We start from the raw sequence: 15,853 nt of genomic DNA, 5'->3' as shown, positions 1-15,853 counted from the left end.
TTATTTCTTTAAAATAAAGATTATTATATGAATTAAGGGGTTTGATTAATTACATTAAGATTGTGATTCCATAATTATATTATAGTGTTCTTTAGTCAAGGCTAGACAACCAATTAATATTTATGCCCACAAAACATAGCTAGCATTCTGTAATTTATTTAAATGTAATAGTAAAAATAGTAATATACACAAATAAATATTATTTTATGGCTCTTTTAATAAATAAAAGTGTACTTGTAACATATTGCGCTGATTATTGAGGATAAAAAATAATCACATAATTATAATTGCATTACGAATGGCTGTGAATACGGTAAGGCAGTATCAGTGCAGTTTAAGCTCATAGCACGATCATCGGATAACGTTAGCTGTATGCTATGCTATTATCTAAGCTAACTAAAAAACACACGAACAACGAGAAATGTTTAATTTCACAATCTATAGCTTCGGTTAAATACTAGTATATGAAACGTATCATTTAAAATACATTAAATACATTAATGACTCGTTAAAACGTAGTACAAACGTCTTCTATAATAAAATTATTTTGTATGATTTATAACCAGGCACTAAAGCGATTACCCATAAAACGTGCTTTGAACCAATCGGATTGCTTGGGTCCTCAGGGTTACCGAATACTATACGGTTACAGAATACTATACCACACCGGAACCGAATATATTGTAACACCGGAAGCGGAGGGGAGGGACAAAAAAGAAATGACGAAAAAATGTCAGGACAGGACGGTGGGATGTGGATAAAAGTGGAAGGAAATATTACAGATTGCAAAAATCTATTAATGCACAGGGGGTGAATAGAAGTAACAGAAGAGAGGAGAGTGTTTTAACCAGGTTAAGGTTTGATCACACAGGATTAAATAAAACATTGTTTTTAATGGGTAAAAGTCAATCTGATGAATGTATAGAATGTAGGTCCAAGGAAGATGTTGAACACGTATTATTGCATTGTAAGAAATTATAAATATAGGGATGAGAGGATGAGACTAAATCAAATGATAAGTCAGGTAACGTTAGGAAGAAAGTGGAATATTGAAGGTTTGTTAGGCACAACAGGAGATGGGGTAAAGGATGCACAGAAAGCAGTTGTACAATATTTGAAAAATATAGGAATATATAATAGGATTTAGGTAGTATATAATTTTTTTTTTTTTTTTTTTATGATATAGTCATGATAATATGTTCTCATGTTACATACTCCTATACAGTAGGTGGCGGTATGCACCTTTATAGTCATGGTTGCAATCTGCCATAAAACGAAAAGAAGAAGAAGGAGGGGAGGGACAGACGCACTGTAGCTCCTGTTGGACTAAGGTGAGGGTTTTATCTGCTTGATTGTCTGTACAACTGGGAAGTATTATGTGATTTTCAACACAAATGGCCACACCAAGTAAAATCGGTAAGCGACCAATGCAGGAAGACAGTCTTGATGAGAACAGTCCCAGCGCAAAACGAAGAAAAGTCAGCTCGAGTCAAGTTGAAGGCGAGGACAATTCAAGACACATCGCTGCTCTTATTCTCGCCCGTGGAGGAAGCAAAGGCATCCCTCTGAAGAACATAAAGATATTGGCTGGTGTTCCTCTGATCGGATGGGTTATCAGAGCAGCCCAGGACTCTGGTGTCTTTGACAGGTGAGGTTATTGAGTGTGACGTCCCTCAGTGATTGTCTGTACTGTATGACTGTGGTACTGTATTGTGTCCTATGCATACTTTTGCAGTGTTTGGGTGTCCACTGATCATGACGAAATTGAGAAAGTGGCCAAGGCCTGGGGTGCTAAAGTGCACAGGAGGAGTCCAGAGGTGTCCAAAGACTCTTCGAGCTCACTGGAGGCCATTCAGGAGTTCAGCAGAAAATACCCAGGTTAGAAATCAGGCTCTGTTGCAGTCAAATCCCATTGTATGGCTTAGTTCTGTCTAAGGGGTGTAACTAGAGCTTGTAGAACAAGTGTGTCCACTCGTCCAGCAACAAAGATAGAAACAGGAAAGTCGCCACGTAAACCAGTTTGAATGTTGATCATACTTCTCTTTGTATACCAGGATGGTTTCACCCACCACCCACCTTTATTTGCTTTGTGAATGAAACCAGAAAAACAGACTCTGCGGCTGATACATTTTCGTGCAATGACGCAGAAGAATGTTTATAATAAAATCGCCTGTTTGTGATATTTACCATGTTACCAGTCTGATTCAATATATTTATTCCCAGACCTGTATCAAGAGACACGCACAGCTTGTTCCTCAAGGTTGCACTCTTCAAAACCTTGCTAGATACAGCCTGTTTTCCAAAATATAGAGATATGGGGAACATTCTCACAGTTCGACCTTAGAGCAATATTCTCCTTTAACCTCTGATTGTCTGGAGTGTGTAAAAAGTAAATGGTGGGTCTCAGAAATCCACTAAATGGCTATAAATGGGAGAGTGGTAAAGTGAAATTGAATGTTCTTGCACAGATGTGGATATCATCTGTAACATCCAGGCCACATCTCCATGTCTGCACCCTCACCATCTCGAAAAGGCTCTGAAGCTCATGACTGAACAAGGCTGTGATTCTGTCTTCTCTGTGGTCCGGCGACACCATTTTCGATGGGAAGAGGTCAAGGAAGGTTTGTTGAAGTGCAATCTGTGAATGTTTACAGATATAATGTACTATTATTCAGCAAGGATTCAAGACATTGATCAAAAAGAAAGACATTTATAATGTGACAAAAGATTACTATTTCAATTAAAATAATGCTGTTCTTCTGTTCTTTCTATTCATCAAAGAATCCTGAAAGCAAATGTTCAACATTCATTATAATAAAATGTTTCTTGAGCAGCAAATCATCATATTAGAATGATTTCTGAAGGATATTGTGACACTGAAGACTGGAGTAATGATGCTGAAAATTCAGCTTTGCCATCACAGGAATAATTACTTTTTTAAATATATAAAAATAGAAAACAGTTCTTTTAAATTGCAAATACATTTCACAGTATTACTGTTTTACTGTATTTTAATTATAATGAAATTTGAGAGATTTCTGTCTCTCCATTGACAGCCTACGCAACTACCACTTTCAAGCCTCAGAAAGGTTGTAAAGACATCATGGAATTCCAGTGCTTTGATTGCACAAATAAACATAATTTACAAAATATTAATCTCCAACGTGCGTTCGCAAGAGCACCACGACGCATACGTGTTGTGTTGACACAAGAGCAGACGTGAACCTGCGTTGTGTAAACTGGAGTGTTTTGTGTGCTGAAAGACAGTCAACATTCTTTATAATGATCAAACTGTCACAACTTATAAACTAAAAGGGTGAATCTCACAAAATCTTTCAAAAACATGTTCGCTAGTGTATATTTCACCTAAAAATAAGAACAAAGAAAATTAAGCTTTTTTGCATTGTTACATTATTGTCACAACAATATTAAGCACATTTTCCCCTTTAAAATCGTTTTAGTGTAATGCAGAATAACCTCATTGTCAATAGACATTTTACTTTTGAGCTTTTTTTTAATTGTCTTTATTCACTACAAGTATTGTCATTAAATATTCTCATAATCAATATGAAATGAAAGGCAGTAAAATATATATTTAAAGATTGCTTAAAATTATGCATAATATATAATTATATTGTAAATTAATATAAATTTATTGTATTGTCAATTTATTAGTGTATATATATATTTTTCATATCACAGTAATTGAATAAAAGCCTGATTTTATTTATTTACAATATATAGAATATGCCTGAGTCATTTGTGACATTTATTTTCATGACAATTAGGCATATTTTTCCCTCAAATTCTTATTGTCGATTCTTATTGTCATTTGTTTAGACGTTTTACTTTTGATAAAAAAAAATTTAGTTGTAATTTTTCACAATGATTATTGTCATTACAGTATATATTTTCATAATGAAAAAAAAATCTGCTTTAACTGCACTGGCAGTACTTTATTGAAATACTGCTCGGCAAATCATCCTGTCTAACAGAATCTGGGTTACACACATACCTAGTGATGATTCTTAAATGTATCCTGCCATAACTCAAATCATTCTCACTAATGGACAGAGAAGCCAGCGTTTGGCACAGCTCTGGAGGATCATCTGAAGAACACTAGCAGAGAGATCGCTCTGCCCATAGAGGCCTGCGTCATGATGCTGCTGCAGACCGGCATGCAGGAAAAGGTATCTCACACTGTCAAACAACACATGGAAACCGACAGATCAAATGACATGACGCTTGTCATCCTTAGGGGAAGTTGATGCACATTACTGCATACACAGTGGCAGAGAGTGGTCATTTTCAGGGAAGGGCTCACTAGTTATACAGAACTAGTTTTAAAAGGATGAATGACATTTATTTGACATGTATTTAAAAAATTTAAGTTGCGCAGTTGTCAGAATACAAATGAAGGAGGGTTGCAAGTTAACATTTTATGAGTTTATAAAAATTAAGCCTGCCTTTTTACTCTTAGATAGATAGATAGATAGACTAATAATAGCAGTGAAAGGAGACAATCGTTTCCCTGCGAAACCATCACTGACACATCACAGTCATTTTCATACACAAGCAAATCAGTTTATATTTTACTGCACGCTGCAAAAGTCTTGTGCGTTTACAACATTTGCTTTCGTGCCAGGATTTGTTCTGTAGAGCTGCTGAAGCCGATAAACTGAAGGAGTTAAAGACTTTCCTGGACCGCCACAGTTCCACTTCCCAACTGGAGTTTTACTCTGACCCTCACACTGTTGCTGGTACATGCCGTTTTTCATAAATGAAATTGTTGAGGTACAGCATGCTACAGAGCTAAAATGTCATTTCTGCATTTATGACTTCCCAAAATGAAAACGAGACTTGATTTGTTTTATTTTAAACCATTCTTGGTTGTATAGCTGATTACAAAAACAGGATATTGGCACTGAGCTATTTTGAAACGTGAAACTTTTCATACCTGTCACCTGTGTTAAGAGTACCACAACTAGAGCCATATTTGTAACTCTTTATACTTTAAAAGTCATGTTCAAACACAATCAAGGGCTTGCAAATGCATTTGATGTTGGGTTTCATTATTTAGGAGCTCTCAAATCTTACCTGAGGGAGTTGCCTGAACCTCTGATGACTTACCAGCTGTGTGAAGAGTGGATTGGAGCCTTAAAGTAAAGCACCTTCACATACACTAATGTCCATGACTTCAGACGAAAATATAGTTTTTATTTTGTGAATCTCTCCCAGTTTTTGAAGTCCCATCCTTGAATGCACCAATATTCCAAGTGTGGTGTCCACTAACATAACAGAAGTCCTCAGGCAGCATTCAACAGTAAAGTTCAAGGATCATAAATGGGTGACATGGTATAATCATTTATATTCGTACCTCGTCAAGTACGTTAAAGAGTTGACATCAGCAGTCATAAGCTCATGTGTTCGATTTGTCCTTTCAACTGCAAGACGATTGCTTTGCAACTCAAAAGGTTTCTGATCTGGATGTAAAGTGGAATGGAATTAGCTTGGAAGTGTCTCGGTGCTTCACATGATTGACATCAAAGTTTTTCAAAGGGTGTCAGGCTTGAAATATGCCCAAATGAATGTGCCCAGTTCTTGTGAAATTCAGTTCTAACTCTAAATCCTAAATAAAACGTCTATGAAAAATTACACCCATGCTAATGTGATACTGATTAAACAGTATGTGAATTTAAGAGTATTAGAAATGATATTGATGAAGGTGTTTCAGATTTTAAACGTAGTTTTTATTGTGTATATTCTCTCTTGTTTTTCTCTCGTCTGTAGTTGTGTTGACTCTAATGAGAGCCTGCGGGAGGTGTGTGAAAAGTTACCAAAGCCCAACAAAAACAATTTTAGGTCTGCTTGTCGCTACATCAAACTAACTTTTAGCATTGACCTTTAACAAACTATTATGATCGTAACATGCTAATCCATGTCTGTGAAGGTACCTGGTGAAGTTTCTCGCTAAGCTTGCTCTGAAAAGCGACATCAACAAGATCTCCGACGTACTGGGCCCCAATTTGCTGTGGGCCAAAAAAGAGGGGTGAGATTCGCACACAATTCTTCCCAAATTGCATTGTTTATATACAATTGTTAGGATTAAATTACCTTTTTGATGCTTCTTGTGGAACAGTTTGACATGTTACAGTTTTGCTCTTACCCTAGAAGCCACGCTGAAATTTCAGTCCATGTGGTGTCAATAATAAAACTGATGATCAAAAATTCAAGCTTGATCTTTCCAGAAGGTAAGACTACCATTGACTGTAGCTCTGCTCCAAACCTAGTGAGTGTCTAGATCAGTGGTTCTCAACCAGGGGGGTCGGGGCCCACTAGGGGGCCCCTACACAGTTCCAAGGGGGCCTCAAGGTGGCTTAAATTTTTTAACTATTTTTTTCTTTACAGCAGAAGGACCAGAAACACAGTATATTGGGGGGGCCTTCACATTTTGTCTTAGACTGTGGGGGCCTGGGAGTCAGAAAGTTTAGGAACTGCTATAATTTTATGCAGTTATTGAACTGATTTCAGCTGATTTTTATTTTGAATTTAAATTTGATGAATGAAGTTTGTGTCAGTGATTATTAATTTCATGTTTATTGTTGTGAAGCTGCTTTGAAGCAATCTGTATTTTATAAAGAGCTACATAAATAAAGGTGACTTGACTTGACTAGATAGGCAGGCGCCTTACAAGACAACATCCTAACTGAGATGCAACCTCATTAGAAACACATTACAGACTTGACTAATGCTCACAGTTGTTTCCGATATATGCTGCGCATTCCATTTCTGCTTTTTCCAGCTCGGAAATTTCAAACCAGGAATTTCCAGCTTCCTACTTGAAAGTGACACTTAAAGTTGGATTTACAACTTGGAAATTTTCTAACCCGACTGTAAATTATCATGTAAATGATCATATACCTGTAGTGGTCTAATATGAGCATTGATATCACATGCATGATCTAGCATGTGTCTAAATTAATGACTTGAGTTCATAAATATTACATTTAATTAGAACTATTTTATCAATACTTTTCAGAACTGAATGAAACATATCGATAATCAACCAATGCTTCACCGCTTCATTCTCTTCATCTTAGATAGAATGAAGATAATGATTTTTGCTGAGATTATTATTATAGTATTCATTCATATTTTGAATCAACTTTTATTTTTATACATTTACATTTATGCATTTAGCAGATGCTTTTATCCAAAAGCAGCTTACAAAAGATGAAGAAAAGCAATTTGTAAAATAGCCAATATTTGTAATATACAATACCAGGTTTATCAGATTTTTTTTTAATTCTTTTTTTAAATATTTAGATATTTAATATAGTTTTAGTTTTAGCAATTGTAGTACTTCAGCTTAAACTTACTTCATTACATTTCTAATTTCCATTTAAGTTTTTAAGTTTAAGTTGTTCATCTAATATTTTATTTTATGTCAGCTTTATTATTTAAATTACCAAAAATGTTTTAGTTTGTAGTTCCAGTTAGCTATAACAACGCATTATCCATAAAACCTTCAAACAATACTGCTTCAGATTGGGTCAAAACAAGGCAGCATATTTTCCCTGGCTAATTTGCTTGTCCTCTTCAAGAAACTCCTTACTTTCACTCAGTCTTGGCTGTTTATTCATAGCCTTTGCTCTTTTGCTCTTCAGATGTGGACTTCAACGTTTCAGGCATGTTTTCCATGCCTGGATCCATAGACACGAGGCACCCAGTCAGCCAGGGCTCGTTCGATTCTGACACTCCCCGCGAACACAGGTACAAGTCTCACCCTCGCGTTTACAGACATGACTCCAGCTCCACAGTAGTGTCCGCATCATATGTAGTGGCCAGAGAGTCCGTCACAGTCCAAGCAGACGGTCTGAGACCAGAGCTGGGGGCTGTTTAGACGTCTTCATTTCATATGACATGTTTGTGTGTCCTGCCTTGTCTTTTTCAATTGCTTATTCTTTCTATAGTGGAAAAGATGCACTGCATGCAGAAAAAAACACTTCTAATTATGTTAACAGTTTTTCTTTATGGCATCAGTATTAACTTTTCCGTGCAAGTCATTAACTCAACTTGGACCACTACATGTTAATTCCCTACATGTTAACTGATCTGTGTATACATACTGCAATGTAATCCCATGATACGAGTTCCCTGCTTTTCTTCCCTCCCCAGTAACACGATCCAAGAACTTGAAAGCACCGTAAACACGGCTCGTAAACAGCCCACACCAGTCAAATATGTCTGTTATCCTGGATCCAAGAACATCTCGGGTAAGAATAGGCACTTTTATTTGACACTACATCAAATATCTGCTTTTGGATCTGTATTATTATTATTAATAGTATTATTATTACTATTACTATTATTATTTGTGTTTACTAAGGCAAGGTTTATTATTGCTCATACTTGAAGTTAGTTGAACAAACGTATTAAAAGCATTAAACTTTGGAGTTTGATGGAAATTAATGAAAAACAACAACATTGTGACATTTTTCCACAGGCTGGCAAATAATAATAATAATAATAATAGTAATAAATAATAATATTTTATTTTATGTTAATTACCTAAAATGTTTTAGTTTGTAGTTCCAGTTTGCTATAACAATGCATTATCCATAAAACCTTCAAGCAATACTGCTTCAGATTGGGTCAAAACAAGGCAGCATATTTTCCCTGGCTAATTTGCTTGTCCTCTTCAAGAAACTCCTTACTTTCACTCAGTCTTGGCAGTTTATTCATAGCCTTTGCTCTTTTGCTCTTCAGGTGTGGACTCTGACGATTCAGGCTTTTGTTCCAAAGATGGATCCATAGACACGAGGCACCCAGTCAGCCAGGGCTCGTTCGATTCTGACACTCCCCGCGAACACAGGTACAAGTCTCACCCTCGCGTTTACAGACATGACTCCAGCTCCACAGTAGTGTCCGCATCATATGTAGTGGCCAGAGAGTCCGTCACAGTCCAAGCAGACGGTCTGAGACCAGAGCTGGGGGCTGTTTAGACGTCTTCATTTCATATGACATGTTTGTGTGTCCTGCCTTGTCTTTTTCAATTGCTTATTCTTTCTATAGTGGAAAAGATGCACTGCATGCAGAAAAAAACACTTCTAATTATGTTAACAGTTTTTCTTTATGGCATCAGTATTAACTTTTCCGTGCAAGTCATTAACTCAACTTGGACCACTACATGTTAATTCCCTACATGTTAACTGATCTGTGTATACATACTGCAATGTAATCCCATGATACGAGTTCCCTGCTTTTCTTCCCTCCCCAGTAACACGATCCAAGAACTTGAAAGCACCGTAAACACGGCTCGTAAACAGCCCACACCAGTCAAATATGTCTGTTATCCTGGATCCAAGAACATCTCGGGTAAGAATAGGCACTTTTATTTGACACTACATCAAATATCTGCTTTTGGATCTGTATTATTATTATTAATATTATTATTATTACTATTACTATTATTATTTGTGTTTACTAAGGCAAGGTTTATTATTGCTCATACTTGAAGTTAGTTGAACAAACGTATTAAAAGCATTAAACTTTGGAGTTTGATGGAAATTAATGAAAAACAACAACATTGTGACATTTTTCCACAGGCTGGCAAATAATAATAATAATAATAGTAATAAATAATAATAATAATAATAAATAACAATGGAAATACTTAAATTTATTTTATAAATAATATTGTATAATGTTTATAATTATAATTAAGAATTTGATTTCATTATATTTAAATATAAATATTTAATAATTTAGTGTTTTTTATATATATTTTTATTTAGTTTTATTACACTTAGTGATTATGAAAGTGATGTGATTTGTGGACTACTGATAAGCGCGAGTCTGGAGAAACAGGCGTTTATTTATTCATTCTCAGTGTTGAGAAACGTAGCCTTCATGTGTTACGTTATTCTAAAGTACCTAATTATGTTACATATTTATTTTGTATGAAAACTAGCGCGTTAGTTACTTATGGATTAAAAAGTACCGTTGTATCAGTGCTGCGCGAGCTCTCTCACAAACACGGACGCGCGCACAGAGAGAGAAGATAATTGTAAAATGAAAATTGACGGGCTAAGTTTAAATTTTGTTCTTGTTTTTTTTTTCTGTCAAAATGTCAGAAAGCATTTTGTATTATCCATCCGTGTTCTTAAAATTCGTTAAATGACGGACGTTTTACTGTTAACACAGCCCTCATTATATGTCGGATTCGTCTAACTTATACTTGATATTCTTTTTAGAAAAAGTGATTCGTTATGCTATTATTGGACTCCTGTCTATTCATTGTCAACTGTTTTCTATAAATTTGTTTGTATTGGCTAACATTTATTCAGCTAATGCGTGTCCTGTTTAAAATGTGCAATGTTCAAAGGCAAAGACAGCACGTCACAAATAGAAGCCCTTTTCCCTGTGGTATTTAGTATCATATTTGGATATTGGAATAATAAATTAAGTAGCCTATCTTAATTGTACACAATATTAAACTTTTGAACGGTTGTGTACTTGTAGTTAAGGTTGAATTTATTGCATGTTGGGGACTCTAACCATAAATTTAAATCTTCTTTTCAGGGGACCTCTGTACTAAACCGCTGAACCTGAACCCAGCTTGCAGACCTCGCCGTCAGGACTGGGACGGAGAGCTTTGTGAAAATGGCTCCTTTTACTTCGCAACCAAAGAACTCATAGCAAAAGGGCTTCTTCAGGTAAAATTTGGGGTTTTAAAATCAATAACATAATATGTGGACAAAAAAAGCTTGACATAAAAATCCATAGGCAAGAAAGCATATTATCCGTATCCTTAATGTTACATTTCACAGGGTGGAAAAATTCGTTACTGTGAGATGGACCCAGAGCACAGCGTGGATATTGATGTTGACATTGACTGGCCCGTAGCTGAACAGAGAGTGCTGAGGTGAAGAAACAAAACAAAAAAACCTTTATTGCCTGCAGCTGCCAATAATTTACATATTATTACTATATTAAGTAATTAAATAAATATGTAATGTTTAGCTGTCTCTCTAATGTGAAGCCTCACCAATAATAGTCTTGTGTTTCAAGTTCCCAAGGAACTTAATGTTAGCAAACAACCACAATGCACAGAGTGCAAAGTCTGAACTGTGTGTGGGTGTGTATGTTTGATAAAGGTTTGGTTACTTCGGTAAGGACAAACCGGAAGTTGTGAAGCTCCTGCTGTGTAACGTGTCAGGATGTTTGACAGATGGCCAGATCTACATCTCAGCAAATGGAGAGGACATGGTGTCCATCAACATTAGAGACCAGGCCGGCATTGACATGCTGAAGAAAGAAGGAGTGAAGGTGAGTCTTGTTTGGCAACAATTTGTTACCCACCCCCGACCTCAACCAACCCCCGCACAACAATAGACCCCCTCCTTTGTCTTTGCCCCATTGTATCCCATCATGCATCTGGGATGCCTCTTGTTTGTGCCTTTTAATTAAACAAAACTTTGTTATAAAATGCACAACTTGATATTTCACTTTTAATACCGCTGTTTCTTAACAGTTTGTGTGTAGTGTTGTCCAGTTTGATAATGTTTAGTGAGTTTTGCTGGTCTTACCATACATGATAACAGAGGCTCAGAAGCTGAAGTACTCAGATGTCTCCTGTGACCAGTTATCCTTGTGCAGCGACAGTATCGTAGCCTATGAGGTTTATCCGAGGCGCGATTATTGCTAATTGAAAACTTTACCCAATACCCCGCCGTGACGACTTGAAATATAGTCGGCACTGGCAATTTTTGACAGTTTCTACGGAGACTGATATATTAGTAAAAGAAAGAATTAACTGAGTGTTAATAAGACATGTGGAAATGCATTTGGGTATTTATATTTTAGCAACTATACATACAAAACTATGATGAAGTGTAGATTAAAATGTTATAATAAAAAACTATTAATATTAATAATTTAAAGGTTATTTTTAGGAAGGTTGTTTTAGGAACAGTACAGGTACACAAAAACTAAGAATGGAAAGATTAAAATGCTATAATAAATAAAAATGAATAGAAAAAAATAATTTGAAGTGAATTGAAAAATAAAAAAAGATATGCACAATGAAATACACTGATTCTATTTTAGCTGCAATACACAATACTGTACATGTTCAAAAAACAGTGATGAAGATTAAAGTGTTATATTAAATAAAGGAAATGAATACATGTATATCTCAATTATTATTAAATCTCAGTTATTATTAAATTATTAACCATTTAATTTGTCAATTATTTATGTTTTATAAATAATGTTTATGTGTGTGTTTTCCCCGCCTCATTTCCTTTAGGTTATTTTGATAGAACAAAACCCTAGAACAAAACCCTTAGCTGACAAAATCTCCCAGAGGATGAGATGCCCTATCCTGCTGGACGTAGATGACAAACTGAAAGAGGTGAAGAAACTCATGGAGGAGGATGGGCTGGAGTGGAAAGAGGTGGCATACTTGGGTGAGTCAAGAGCTCTGTTTCTTCCAGTTACATCTGCTAAATGCCATAATCAGTAAGACTTGGTGTCTTGGAAAAATCGATGTGCATAATACAGAATCAAAAGATTATACCTTTATATTAACTATGAATACTGAAAGTTATTACTTTTCTCAGCCTTTTATCTTGTAATAATGTCATTATACTATTATAATGTTGATTTGGAATGACTTAAAGGGGCTATATGTAGAATTCAGAAACTCTGAAACTCTTGTTATTAATGACACCGGTGGCCGTTAAGAGAACTGCAGCCAGCAACTTATTGCTCATGCTCATGCTCGCACTCGTGCACACGCAAGTAACGTAAAAGAGACTGAACATGATTCAAGGCCCTCGTGGTCGAGGTCGAGGTCGAGGTCGAGGTCGAGGCCAGCATTTACCCGCTATAAAGTTACCATAAACTTCGCAGCTTTAAAAAACAATCATCATTCCTAATGCCGAAACATGACAGCCAATACGAGTCAGAGTAACGTTAGGGCAGAAATGTTTTCAAAGTCTTTTACACCGCGAGTCTGACAACTGTATATGCCGCATCCTTCTCACCTTTTTTACCCCTGACCTGTTTTCATGCCTGATACTATTAACGAACATCCAATGCTGCTGAGAGCGGCGTTTAGATTAATATTATTTTAATCGTAGTTAACTGACAAGCTGAGCCATATCGCATTAACGCAGGCGATACGTCCGCGATAATTAATGCGATATGGCTCAGCTTGTCAGTTAACTACGGCTCTGTGTTGTAAATGCCGCTCCATCTGAAAGCAGGTGATGGCGATTTACTACTAATCAAGGAACCGGCTTTACTGACGAGAGGCGCATATCAATGTCATGCGATATATCGCCCAGCCCTATGTGCTGCATATTCTTTCCCAGCAAAAACATCCAGAGTCCTTCACATAAAAATCAGTCTTTCATAGACAACCTGGGAAGTCAGGGAAGGTCTCATTTTTTAAGTTTCGTTACAAGCTGTTCACACATCAGCAATACAAATGGTGATTAATACATAAAAAATTCTTACATATAGCCCCTTTCAACATATCCCTGAAAATGAATATATTTCTCAAAATCTGTGTCCCAACATCTTTGTATCAGGGAACGATGAGCCAGATGTAGAGTGCCTGAACCTGGCAGGGCTGAGTGCAGTACCCCTGGATGCCCCAGTAGTGGCGCTTAATGCTGCGAAATACTCCTGCCACTGCGCGGCGGGTCGCGGGGCTGTGCGAGAGTTCGCCGAACACATCCTACTACTGAAGAAAAAGGCCAAGTCTCAGATGGAGCAGGACAGAATTGGCAGAGACACGTTCTAGGTGACGTTTTGCCATGGACAATAAACATTAACATTAGCAATATTAGCAAACATTAATTATAAAAAAAAAGAATGAAGTATATGTATTATGATGGATTATGAAGTATAAGTGTATTTTAAGAATGAACCGTTTTAAATTGAATGTTTAAAATAATGCTGTGACAATGGGAGTGGTGAAGAAAAAAGCGTCTTTTTTTTTTCATTTGTGAAATCATTTAATCGTGTAATTCATGTATGAGCAGCTATATTTTTCTCAACTAAATCACTACTAAAAAAATTAACTGTTTTAATCAAGGCTGCTTATAATTTGTTTATTTTTATGCAGTATCTGTAGTTCTGGCATGCAGGGGCCGGCCTGCGGAATAGGCAAATGCTAGGGGTGACACTCATCCATAGGGGCGCCAAAATGAGTGAACGAGTGATTTATTTATTTTTTATTCTTTTTTTTTTTTTTTTTACTAATACTATTTTAAAACCATTAATTCGAAATACTACCAAATAAAGCAAAAAAAAAAAAAAAAACTCCACAAAAACTTAACTAAGTCCCCCGACTCAGTCCGACGCATCAATCTTCCCTCGCCCAGCGAGTGCTTGAAGCGCGTCAGAAACAGAGCGTGCGCGATCAGTTGTTGGTAATTTGTTGTGTAGCGTCGCCTCTCGCCGCATCCAATGTAGTCAGCACTGCTTTTGTTTGAGGGCGCTTTACACAAGCACCCCTGTAGAAACGGGCCTGGCAGCTCGCGCCAGGTCTAGACACGGTGAAAGTTACCCGATTCTGACGGATGGCTGAATTTACATGACACATTATAAATTAGCATTATAGTCTGCAATAGATACAGTGTCAAAAAGAAGAGAAGTGGATAAAAGGGGATAAAGACAGAGGTAAAGTGATGGAATAAATGAACAGTTTATCTAATTGCATAGTAGTAAGATACTATAATTTAATGGCAATTATTTTACCTTAAACTTTATGCTAGCAGTTGTTCTGAGTTCTCCAGAGGCCCCAGATGGTGTGATTTTGTAACAATCATGTCAGTTTTTTTAGACACATTTAGGCCTACTATCACTTTTTTAATTAATGTTTTACTCTTTGTGCAGTTTTGGGGGGGATATATGGCTTTTTTTTCTTTCTTTTTTTTGTTGCCAAAATTAGTAATGATATTTATATACAGGTTTATTAAAATAGCAATGTTTTATGTAAAATTCACATTTAAGAAGACATTTCTCAGTTTCATTCATGGTGAAAACATGAAACGTGCCATAGTTTAGTGGAGGATTGCTACCATCAACTGGAAAACAAACACTTTTGCTTGTGCTCCATGAATAGTTTGTGCATGAATGACATTTGGACGATGACATCACTGTTTTATCCAAAGTGACTATATATGAATGAACTAAATTAATAACTTATTTACAACAAAAAATAAACCATCACTGAACTTACTTAAGCTGGACTATGACACTATTTTCTTCTAGATCTGCTGTACAGGAGAAGCAAACTTTTTTGCGTTATTTGTAATCACTGTAAAGCTGCCTTGAAATAATCTGTATTATAAAAAGCGCTATATAAATAAAGGTGACTTGACTTGAATGCTAGATGTAATGCTCTTGCTATTTGTGTTTAGGCTGTAATGTGTATATATATATATATATATATGTATGTGATGCATGGGGCACCAAGTAAAATCTTGCCTAGGGCAGCAAATTGGTCAGGGCCGGCCCTGCTGGCATGACCATGTTCAATTAAGTTTTAATTGTTATTTGTTAAATTAAGGCATTTGTTGGTATATTGGGAGCTACTTCATGCTCCAAAATATACACCAGAGGGCAGCCTTGTACAAACAAATTACTCAGTTACACACCTCATTTAAATTCAACTAAACATTATGATGAGCTGCTAAAATTTAAAAGAATATGTCCATTAATATGTGACTCTTATGTCTACTAAACAGATGATATATACATTTTATCTTTGCATATGAAAATGCTGCTCCAAAGTCACAAGTCAGCTTCATTAACTGATTAATGGAAAGTAGAA

The 15,853-nt window shown here is 36.2% G+C and overlaps 1 protein-coding gene across 1 annotated transcript; it reads left to right on the top strand.

The window, feature by feature from the left end:
* Positions 1 to 703: 703 nt before the first annotated feature.
* On the top strand, positions 704 to 15,406 carry cmasa (cytidine monophosphate N-acetylneuraminic acid synthetase a). The gene is made up of 18 exons (XM_079869731.1): positions 704 to 1,648; positions 1,736 to 1,878; positions 2,469 to 2,621; positions 4,075 to 4,190; positions 4,646 to 4,760; positions 5,081 to 5,162; positions 5,791 to 5,862; positions 5,951 to 6,049; positions 6,172 to 6,251; positions 7,668 to 7,773; positions 8,179 to 8,276; positions 8,770 to 8,875; positions 9,281 to 9,378; positions 10,585 to 10,718; positions 10,833 to 10,927; positions 11,160 to 11,331; positions 12,314 to 12,473; positions 13,602 to 15,406. Exons 1-18 carry the CDS (start codon positions 1,395 to 1,397, stop codon positions 13,814 to 13,816), a joined length of 2,298 nt encoding a protein of 765 aa, XP_079725857.1. The 5' UTR covers positions 704 to 1,394; the 3' UTR covers positions 13,817 to 15,406.
* Positions 15,407 to 15,853: the final 447 nt, after the last annotated feature.

This window comes from Squalius cephalus (genome assembly GCF_949319135.1).
Source record: "Squalius cephalus genome assembly, chromosome: 4".
Lineage (NCBI taxonomy): Eukaryota > Metazoa > Chordata > Actinopteri > Cypriniformes > Leuciscidae > Squalius > Squalius cephalus.
Note: the sequence above shows the minus strand (reverse complement) of the source record. Positions and strands in the feature narration are given on the sequence as shown.

Excerpts from the sequence above, each read along its gene's own strand:
- cmasa (XM_079869731.1), top strand. The coding sequence starts at position 1,395 with ATGGCCACACCAAGTAAAATCGGTAAGCGACCAATGCAGGAAGACAGT. Across the intron at positions 4,191-4,645 it reads AGACCGGCATGCAGGAAAAG|GATTTGTTCTGTAGAGCTGC; the intron begins GTATCTCACACT and ends CTTTCGTGCCAG. Across the intron at positions 6,252-7,667 it reads AAGCTTGATCTTTCCAGAAG|ATGTGGACTTCAACGTTTCA; the intron begins GTAAGACTACCA and ends TTTGCTCTTCAG.